The 11,762-nt window shown below is 34.2% G+C and overlaps 2 protein-coding genes across 2 annotated transcripts; both read right to left on the bottom strand.

The window, feature by feature from the left end:
* Positions 1-4,174: 4,174 nt before the first annotated feature.
* LOC149054271 (uncharacterized) lies at positions 4,175-5,854 on the bottom strand. Its single transcript, XM_089230527.1, has one exon. The coding sequence runs from the start codon at positions 5,780-5,782 to the stop codon at positions 4,589-4,591; it is 1,194 nt and encodes a 397-aa protein (XP_089086653.1). The 5' UTR covers positions 5,783-5,854; the 3' UTR covers positions 4,175-4,588.
* A 64-nt stretch (positions 5,855-5,918) lies between these two features.
* LOC149054272 (uncharacterized) lies at positions 5,919-9,478 on the bottom strand. The gene is made up of 2 exons (XM_089230526.1): positions 6,068-9,478; positions 5,919-5,957 (listed from the first exon to the last, which is right to left on the bottom strand). The coding sequence occupies exons 1-2, from the start codon at positions 9,476-9,478 to the stop codon at positions 5,919-5,921; spliced, it is 3,450 nt and encodes a 1,149-aa protein (XP_089086652.1).
* Between the last annotated feature and the right edge of the window lie 2,284 nt (positions 9,479-11,762).

Here is an 11,762-nt window from a genome sequence, read left to right on the forward strand (position 1 = left end):
TAAAAAACTTAAAAAAATATAAGGTTAAAAAATATTAAAAAATATAATTTTTTAATAAAAACGTTGACTTTTTAACAACTTGAAACCATGTAAAAAATATTTTGAAAAATTCAATACTTTTTGAAATAATGAGTATTGTTTGATAAATCAATCACTCTGTATAATAAATAATACTGCACACAGGAAGAGGAAAGCTTAAAAATGGTGACAATAAACCAAATTGAGCAATTATTGGACACCAAATTGGCTAAACTGGAAAATAGTATTGTCAAAGGCTTAAATCCAATTGTTGTAACCTCGGACGAAAGCCAACAACAAAAATTGCCGATTGCGATTGAAAAACATAGTATTGCAGTCACGCCAGGTCTTCAATCTTCAGAAGATTTTTCCTCTTCACCCAATCTCCTTTCTTCAGCCGCTCCTTCTTTTCAGGTTAAATTGTTTAATAAGGAATGCACCGATCTAAAAAAAAAGACAGGTAGGTACATAATTTAAATAATAATAACTACAACTGTCAATTACACATTTTCTGTTTAAAAACAAAAAGTTCAGAACTCAGAATTGATTATTTAAAATGTATACTTACATAACATTTAATTTAGTGCACAGAATGGTGGTGTCCAATGCACTCGGACTTTGGAGTTTTAGTAAAAAAAGTGAGACCGACAACCGCTAACGATCAAGTATTGATTCAACGAGCCAAGTCGCGTTTTGCTTATTGGACAAGAGGAAACACGGTAATATTTTGGTGGTCCATGATTCAAATATTCAATGTACAACAGACAATAATGAATAATTTTCTATAACAGGTTCGATGTTGCACTCTAGACCGAAAACGCCAAACACAACCAACCACATATGAGTTGCCATCTTGTTGGCCTACAGTATTGGAAAGTGATGTAGATGAATTAAGCAATGAATTTTCAAAATTCTAAGATTTTTAAATTAATAATAAAAACAAAAATCTAAACAGTAAGCACTGAATACGACTTCAAACTTATTAATCCTACCATCCTACACACACTATTGGCAAAATTAATTTTAGTTATTTAGGTATTCTATGGTATTATCAAAAGTAATAACCTTTATTCTATGGTCATTGGTAATAACCAATGGTATTTTCAATGATAAATGAGTGCAATAACAATTAATAATAAATGTACAATATATTATATAATAACCATATCTAATAATGGACCTTAATGGCATAATATTAACAATAAATTAACTTAATAGGTAACTTAATTTATTTTTTTTATACATATAATATACATATAACTGTGTATAGCTTTGGTAGATTTAATTAATACAAAATAATGTGTTAATTATTATTATAGATTTAATATATATTTATTTAATGCTGTTTACCATATGGATACTTTGAACATGGAAATGCCTATTAGGATTTAAGTTTTTTAATGATAATTTTGTTTTTTAACAAATCAAATATTGTACCTCTTCTCATATAACGTATCATTTGAGCACATGCACATTGAATAAAGAAGTTAGACAAGTACATAACACTATGGTACATATGTTTATTACAAATCTGGAAATACAATACTCTGAACTAATTTAATGTTAAGTATAAACAACATTTTTTTTTATGTTTACAATTTCAATTTAATACATTTACAATTTCAAATCAAATATTAGTATAATATAAATAATTCACCATACATCGCTTCAATAGTTGTAATATACTTTGTAGGACTAGGTCTTTTTGACCAATCACATGAATTTAATCAATATGTAGGTATTTAAATAACAATGACATACGTCCAAATATACATATAAGGTACTGATCAACTTATATAATTATATTTTATGTAAAAAAAATCATATTTTCAATGTCGCGAACAGGGTTTCAGACCATTGGCGCAACTAGAGTGTGCAAAAGGGTCTTTAGCACCTCTTGTTTTTTTAGATTTAACTATCATTATTATAGTTAAATACCCTCAATATAATGTTTTTAAAATATAAAATATTATAGCACCCCACGTTTTAAATTTTTTAATGTATATTTTCTACTTTAATATGATGCAAGTGATAACCACTAACAAAAACTAGGGAGAGAATAACCATTTTTTATATTGCTTAATTTTGATTATTTAAATGTTTTTTTAAGCGTTTGATTTGATGATTTTAGGTTCTGTTTAGCCCTGAACCCTGTTCACGACAAAATTCCTCACATAATTTACTGATATTATTATGAACCATTAAACAATTTTACTTTAATAAGCCTAGGACTATGAAAACCCTATTTCAAAATGATGATACAGTTTAATCTAAATGTTCGTTTTGCAGTAAATATGCAAAATATGAGTAAAGATAAAACATGTATTCAAAAAATTAAAACAAACTTTTCAATCACCCCAGACTTAAAAAGTAAAATTTAAAAATGGTATTTAATAATATTCTAACTTGAATTTAGTACTAATTATTATTTGGTGACAACACCAATCATTGACAGAAATAATTTAGTATTTATCATTATGACATTATACAATGTAGCACAGTAGACTAATGTTTTTGGATGTTTTGATTATTATATCTTTTTTGTTAAAGGGCTTGTCCGTAAAAAATAAAAATAAAATAATTATTAATCACATAGCCACTTAAAAATTCTTAATTTGATTTAGGACATAATCTACATATTTAACACAAAATAAATATCTATATCTATGTATATTATCTTTTAAGTTGTAATGATTGATGTTGTCACCTAATTTAAATTATTTATAAACTAACATACAAATTATAAACCTTTAACATTAGCACAATTTTTAGTTTTCAATACATTTTTTTTTCATTCCCAAAATTGGTTAAATGATTTTTGATGTCCCTCTCCACTTACATTCCTCTTCAACTTTCAGTATGTTACTATTCTAGTACCTTCAATCACTTGCTTCAGAAATGGAGTTCTAGCCCTTCCTTTTACAGGTTTCCTCCTTATAACGTGTCCGATCCATGCTTTTCTTCTCAATCTTAGCGTACTCCATATTGATTTTTGATTCTCCTGAATACCTCAAAATTTTTTTATCTTTTCTGTCTATTGAATTTTCAGCGTTTTTCAACAATAATACTTTAAAAGCTTTTATTTTGGCTTTCTCAGTCTTCATTAGTGTCCCAATATCTGCTCCATATAGATCTACATTTCACACAAAGCCTTTTATAAGTGATTTTCTGTTGTCCAAACTTATTCTATTTGAGGTAAAAAGATTTATTTTTTTATAGTAGGCCTGTTTGGCATGCGCTATTCTACATACTGCATCTGTACAACTTTTCTCATCGCCCGGATTGAATAGGTATGTGAAGTTTAAGTGTTCTTTAAGCTAATGAGATAGATTGTTTTATTAATTTTAATTTTTGCAACTACCAACTAGTAAAACTTACCAATAGGTACGGTACATTGTACAAATGCACTTGCAAAGTATCCAATTCACGTGCGATTAACCAATTTAGGTACTTAAATGTTTGATTAAATTACTAAATAAAATACAATATGTGGTAAATATTATAATTTAAGTATATACAAGAACTAATAATATTATAAATTCACTATTAAAATTTAAACATTTAAAATTGTTAAGTATTAACAAATAAAATACTTTATTAGTTATTACTTATTACCGACTCACGATTCAAATATTGTTGTTATGACTTGTCTTATAAAATTTTAACCTAAATTATAACCGTTTATTCACTCAACGTATTGTTGGTATGTGATTTAAATTAACCAGGTATAAGGTTAACTTCCATATCATGTAACCATGGTACCAGACTTTAATCGTCCACAGCGTACAAAACAAATAACAGCTGATCAAAATTAGTTTTACTCACGATTTTACCTAATCGCAAATCAGCCTAATAAACCATATCGTATTACCCGTATTGTTCTGTCTTCTTATCCGTAGTCCGTCACGGCCATAGAATGTTATGTCTATGGTTACGGCGTACTCCATAGGTATGGAGGGGGGTCGTCGGGGGTATACGACGTGAGTAGGTATGCCACCACGGCACCACGAGTGACACTAATGGTCCGATTACTTAAAATATGACATCATGACAATAAGTTAATGTAGCGAGTTAGTAGGTACAATTAATATCATTTATCACTATTAGGTATTGTTACGAATAGGACTGTATAATATAAAATAGAATACGCACTTCGTATAATATAAACGATTTTTGATTTATTTTCACATAAGTAATTATAATAATTAATAATATATTAAAATATTTAAATGGCTTAATGGCCGATTAGTTGTTGCGAACGACAACGACGCGCAGACTCGACTCGACTCGACTAGTGACGACGGGTCGGTCCGGTAGGGAGGGTGAGTGCGCTCGCTTTCGTTGTGTCGCGACGATCGTCGATCGCGACCGATCATACCACCCGCCTTAAACGATAGTTTAACAAACAAAAATTTTTTTTTTTAACATACATTAAATTTAACAAAATAGTAATTTCAATAAATCATAAAATAACAAAATATTTCAGAATAACATAATATTGTACAAAGAAACAAGCATTTTTTTTTTTTTTTATATAAACTTAATTTTAACATTGTAATTTTACAAAATTTTATTTTTGATTATTTGTGACACAATTACCTTCGAAAGGAAGTGGGCATAGATACCGAATAGCACGACGATATATACCACTGAGGGTCTTTACGGTGGCAACCCTTGGAACACCGTCTCCATCCGGATCTACGTGGAAAGTTTGAACAAGGCCCAACTTCCACTGAAGAGGCGGGGCGTTGTCATCCTTCACAAGAACGATGGAACCTAATTTTATCCTTGGACCCTTTTCGATAGACCACCGTTTACGTTCCTGAAGCTGCGTTAAATATTCGCGGTTCCAACGGGACCAAATTTGCTGAGAAACCTGTATGACTCTGCGCCATCTAGTTAATCGATTTGTTGGTACTGATGATACTTCAATTTCGGGTAAAGCGGTTAACGAGTCGCCAATAAGGAAATGAGCAGGAGTTAAAGGAGCTAGATCTGAGGGATCGGAAGATAAAGGAACTAAAGGTCGTGAATTTAAGCATGCCTCCACTCGTATTAATATTGTATTCAACTCCTCGTATGTAAAGTTTGCGTTGCCTAACGCACGAAATAAATGATGTTTAATAGACTTTATTGCAGACTCCCATAATCCTCCAAAATGAGGAGAGCGAGGTGGTATAAAGTGCCAACGGATGCCGGATTCAGATAATACATTCTGCAATTTTGATTGATGTTCTTCGCTATGAATCAAGTTGCTCAACTCTTGAAGTTGACGATTTGCTCCAACAAAGTTCTTTGCATTGTCCGAATAAATATCCGTACATTTTCCTCTTCGATCGGAAAATCTTCTTAATGCACTTATAAACGATGCACTTGTTAAATCTCCAACCAGTTCAATGTGCACTGCTTTTGTTGCGAAGCAGATAAACACGCAAATATACCCCTTGCTAAGAGCCGCATTTCGCCTCAAACTTGTTTTGATCATTAACGGTCCTGCGAAATCAACACCACAAACTGAAAAAGGACGGCTAGGTTCAATTCTTTGCTTGGGTAGATTACCCATTATAGGTTGAAATATTGTAGGCTTCAGACGAAAACATCTTACGCACTTGGACGAAACTTTCCGCGCAATATTTCGGCCATTTATGGGCCAAAAACGTTGCCTTACATGTGCCAACATTAGTTGCGGACCACCATGCAATAATACATCATGAGCATCTTGAAATATTAAGTAAACAATTGAACTATTCGGAGGAACAAGCATTGGATTTTTTTGGAACTGATCGAGCTGGCTTGCATTTTTTAAACGTCCCCCAACTCTGATAATGTTATTTTCGTCCAGATAAGGACATAAACGAAAAATATTGCTTTTCGGAGAACACTGTCCGTTTTTTCTTAGATCAGCAATTTCGCACGACCAATTCTGACTTTGAACAAATCTAATAACGCAATTTATTACATTATTCAAATCATAGGGCAGCAAAGGTCCCGTTTTTTTGTCATTAGGATGAGCAGCGTTATAAATAAAACGTAAACATAAAGCTACTACCCGTAAAAGGCGACTCCAGGTTGAATAGCGAGATAAAAACGATAATTTTGGTTGTTCAGACGTAATCAAACTAATTGTTCGGCGTTCTTCAACTGTGCTGAAGTTGATTTGATTTTTATTCATAAGCGGCCATTTGGAAGAATCATACTGAAGCCAATTAGGACCTTCCCACCAAAAACTGTCATTTAACATCATTTGAGGTTCTCGTCCACGGGAAATAATATCTGCCGGGTTGTCTTTGGTATCTACGTGCGCCCATTCAGATATGGACGTAATTTCTTGAATTTCACCAACCCTATGAGCGACAAATGTCTTCCACTGTGCCGATGGTGAAGAGATCCAGGCAAGAACTATTGAAGAGTCCGTCCAGAATGTCCTTTGACTGATGTTCATTTTTAATTTTGCAATTATTTTGTCGGCTAAACGTGCCAAAAGGACAGCTCCGCATAATTCTAGACGTGGTAACGAAATCGATTTTAGAGGTGCTACGCGTGATTTAGCGCAAATTAAACGTGAGCTACGCTTGCCTTGATTATTTGTTGTTACAAGATACAAACAAGCGCCAAACGCTTCAATCGATGCATCTGAAAATCCATGGACTTGGACATCTATAATTTCTCCAGTTATTACGATACATCGAGGGATAAATAAATTATTTAATAATAATAGGCTTTCACGAAATTTGTACCAATCAAACATAGTCTCCTCTGGCAATGCTTCGTCCCATCCGATGCCCATCGCCCACAAACGTTGCATTTTTATTTTTGCTTTAATAACAACAGGGCTAATTAGGCCTAACGGGTCAAATATAGTCGCTATTTCCGATAGTATTTGACGTTTGGTAACGATGGTTTTTCTTTCCGAAAGTTTCACTTTATACTTGAAAACGTCGCCTGACGGATCCCATCGAAGACCTAGAATCTTGGTTGAATTTTCGGATAAGTCCAAGATTAATGTAGGATCATTATTTTTGTTTTCAAGACCGGTAAGAAGTTCGGGATCACTGGCTGTCCATTTTCTAAGATCGAATCCACCCTTTAGTAACACTTCTATGATATTGTCACGCAATGTTATTGCCTCTTGCAGAGATTCAGCACCGCCCAGGTAATCGTCCATGTAAAAATCTTCTTTAATTGCATTGCAAGCGTCAGGATACGAATTTGATTCTTCATCTGCTAAACGATGAAGACACGCGGTTGCAAGAAACGATGCAGGAACTGTGCCATACGTTATTGTATTTAACTGGAATTGATGCAATTCTTGATCGGGATCCGGTCTCCAAACTATTTGTTGATAGGTTCTGTGATTTGGAGCGACCCATATTCGACGGTACATCTTGGATATGTCAGCAGTCATTGCATATCTATGCTTACGAAAACGAGTTAATAAATTTATAAGATCCTCTTGAATGCAGGGACCCTTTAGCAAGACGTCATTTAAACTAACTCCAGATGTGGTTTTGCATGATGCGTCAAATACTACTCTTAATTTAGTAGTTACGCTGTCTTCTCTCCAAACTGCGTGATGTGGTAAATAATAATTTTCTTCGATGTTTGAACATAACTTAACTCTAGTCATGTGTTCCAAATCTTCATATTCTTTCATAAATTTCGAGTACTCAATTTTGAGTTGAGGGCTGGATAATAATCGTTTCTCAAGACCATGGAAACGTCGCGTAGCTGTTGTCTTCGAATCACCTAATTTTTTCGTCCTGTCTCGAAATGGTAGCTGAACAACAAACCTGCCTTGTTCATCTCGCTGTACAGTATTTTCAAAATGTTCACGACACGCTTTTTCTTCCAATGTGAACGCTGTTTTTGAACCAATTTCTTCTGTGCGCCAAAATTTTGAAACTTGTTCTTCGAGCTTAGATAAACTTGTGCATAACGCGACGGTTGATGTTTTACTGATATTTTCACGAGCTTGTGTTGACCCAGCTACAATCCAACCTAGTTGTGTTTCTTGCATAATTAAATTGGATTGAGGAAGCTTAAACTGATTTGTACGCAATAAATCATAGAATACTTCCGAGCCTAAAATAGCGTCGATTCTTTGTGATTCACTATAAGACGGATCAGCTAATTTAAATTCAGACGGAATTTGAAATCTGGATACGTCGATTTTGGATAGCGGAATATTTCCAGTTAAACGCGGTAATATGTAAAAATCGATATTTACTTTGTAGTTAGACACACGCGATTCGACATTAGCCGATGCCATATACGATGCATTATGGGCTGATTCGTTTATACCGATTATCGTACACGATACGCGCGTTTTATTTAATCTTAACGTTTGCGATATCGATTCGGACATAAAATTACTTTGGGATCCCGAGTCTAGCAATACGCGACATGCTGTCGATTCTCCGCGCGCGTTTCTCATGATTACGACCGCGGTTGATAATAAAATTTGTTTATTTGAGCTTCGTTGGGACGAATGAGCGCTAATAGTTTCAGGATTGGAAACATTTTTTTCCTTTGACTCGTTCGCGACAGTGCTTGCCTTTAGGGACGCCGTTTCATTTTCGGAACCGCCCGCCATGATCGATTTAGACTTGGGTAGATGTAACAAACTATTATGCGCTTTCATGCATTTGGCACATCGCCGCGAAGTACATTTTTCACCAATGTGATTTCGAAGACAGATTTTACAAAGCTTTAGTTCACTTATTCGTTTTATGCGATCGGATATTGAAAACGCTAATAGGGCTGGACATTTATAAATAGTATGTGCGCCGTCACAGTTATAGCATTTCAAAGTTCCCGTAACGATAAATGAGGACGATTGATCATTTGATTTTTTAAATTTGAAGCTATTTTTTTGAAATTGACGCTGCTGAGGCTGTATTATTTTTAGGCCTCCCGAGGCCTCTATGGCTTCTAGTATCTGACACCGATTTTCTAAATATTCTAGTAATTTATTTACCGATGCTACTTCTGACTTCGACGATTCTATTTCCCACTGTCTTAATGTGCTCGAGTCCAATTTTATAGAAATAAGATGTAAAAGAAGTGATCCCCATTCCTTTGGATTTTGGCCTAGCGACGCGAGAGCCTTAATATGACCGTTTATCGCATCAACGAGCTTACGCAACCCAGTTGACGATTCGTTATTTATATTTTCTAAATCAAATAACTTTTTCGTATGAAGTTGTACAGCGAGTTTTTTATTACTGTACCGCGAAATTAGAGCGTCCCACGCAATTTTATAATTATCCGACGTAGTGTCTAAAAACTGAATAGTTTTTTGTGCGTCACCTGACACTGACGAACGCAAATAAAAGAATTTTTGTATGTCAGTGAGAGAAGAATTTTGATGTACTAACGCGGAAAATATGTCGTGAAAAGCTGACCATTCGGAATAAATGCCCGAGAAATTTGGTATTTCTAGTGGAGCTAATTTGACCATCGGCATAAATTTCGACGTATCAGTCAAAACGGTACTTGCTTTCGAGCTGTCATTAATTTCACTATTTTCAATTTTTTTGTTACTATCATTATTCAACGATTTTTCGGTATGATTGATAATTAAATTTTCGCAAACGGCGACACTCAAAATATAAGTCTTCAAAACTAGCTCTATATTTTTCAGTTTCTTCATTAGCATCTATCTCTTCTATAGAAGTTTGGACTGTTTCGAAATCTTGCCAAACTTCTTTTATTTTTTCTTTTCTCAATTTAAGTTGTGTGACGTCTATATCTTCTGTTGCTTTAGCGGTTTGAACGAAGTTACTGAAACGAGTCAGTTGGCCTTTAAGCAGCCCCCTTCGAGTCAACAGAGAACTTATTTCGGACATTTTACGAATAATTTGAACAACGTTACGAGTGAAGGCAGCCCTACATACGACGCTAGTAGCTATAAAGGAAAATTGTACAAGAATAAATAAACTACTGGCGACTAACCTCTATGCTGTTTTTCTGAACTGTGAACGCCAATTACTCTTCTGCTGCACCGACACTCCGTACTCGTACTGAGATTAGTATTATAAAATTATACGAATTTATAATTTTGAATAAATACGTTACCGCACAACGTTTACACGAACGTAAACAATAGTTATCACTGTATTTACGCTGGACTACGGAAACGAAACGATAAGACGATGAATCGATGATAAGCACGACGCGTGCGCGATATTTGAAATATAACGCCGGAGGCTGGACAATAGAAACGAAACGACAGTAGAAACACTAATGTGTTACCACTGTTACCAGGCCTGCGACTGAAGATCAGACGACGGCAACCGAGCCGTAAAGAATAATAACGATTATTCGTATTATAATCCGCGCGTGCGGTCGCGATCGAAAGAATATAATATTATATAAATATAACGATAATACTAACGACACGACGCGACGGCGGCGACGATTTTACGATATATTAAAACTGCGATAACACGCGCAGTCGAAACACAATACACACACACTTAATGGTGACCGCGTAAAAACCCGAAGGCCACGCGAATACAACGACTTTTGTGTATAAATTCACTCGATACTAGCGTGAATATTTGAACACTCACGGAAACGAAATTAAACAAATGTGAAAAATGCGTATTCTTATACGAATAGACGATATTCGGTATTCGCCATCGCACTAAATAAACGAATATTCGAATAAGCTTAAGAAAGCTAGATCACAAACGATTTACTGAGCCTACGCACTACGGCCGTAATACAAACAATACGAACAACACTACTAATAATCCGGCTCGAAGGACCATGTTACGAATAGGACTGTATAATATAAAATAGAATACGCACTTCGTATAATATAAACGATTTTTGATTTATTTTCACATAAGTAATTATAATAATTAATAATATATTAAAATATTTAAATGGCTTAATGGCCGATTAGTTGTTGCGAACGACAACGACGCGCAGACTCGACTCGACTCGACTAGTGACGACGGGTCGGTCCGGTAGGGAGGGTGAGTGCGCTCGCTTTCGTTGTGTCGCGACGATCGTCGATCGCGACCGATCAGGTATATCTTGGGTTCGAATGATATCGAATTTATTACTTTTAACTTCTGGTCTTTATATTAGATAAGTATTATTATGACCAGTGGCGAGATCACATTCAGTGGGGCGAACTACATGACACCCATTCAAATGGGAATTATAAAATACATTTAGGGGCACAACTTAAGCTTATTGTACCTACTACTTGAATTGATTTGAAAAGTGTGATATCTTTTGCCCTGGGACATAAAAATCCTGATAGCTGCGGTATCTACTGACGAGGTATAAGTGGTATAACACATTTACACACTATAACTATCTCCCAAAACCACCTAACTATGAGGAGCAATATCTCATCAACGGATTAACGAAAAATGAAAATTAGAACGTATTAATTAATGAAAAAAATAGTTTTATTTAATTATGAAATTTTAAGTATAGTTTACCATTTGAAAATCAAAAGTTGACAGTGGTTTACCTAATAAATATAAGGGTGGAAAATATAAAAAAGATATACAATTCTAGAACAGCGTAAATCTACAATTTTGAAAAAAAAAAAATTTGAAAAAAGTCAATACTTTTTCAAATAATGAGTGTTGTTTGATAAAAAAATCACCCTGTATATATATAATTTAACCTCAAAGATATATCAAAACATAATATTTTACCTTTTGACGTGTACTGAGTAGTATGTATTTTTGATAAAAATTAACATAAACCAATTGAAT

Source organism: Diuraphis noxia, unplaced genomic scaffold (assembly GCF_037042655.1).
Source record: "Diuraphis noxia isolate RWA-SAM2 unplaced genomic scaffold, SU_Dnox_SAM2 contig0009, whole genome shotgun sequence".
NCBI lineage: Eukaryota > Metazoa > Arthropoda > Insecta > Hemiptera > Aphididae > Diuraphis > Diuraphis noxia.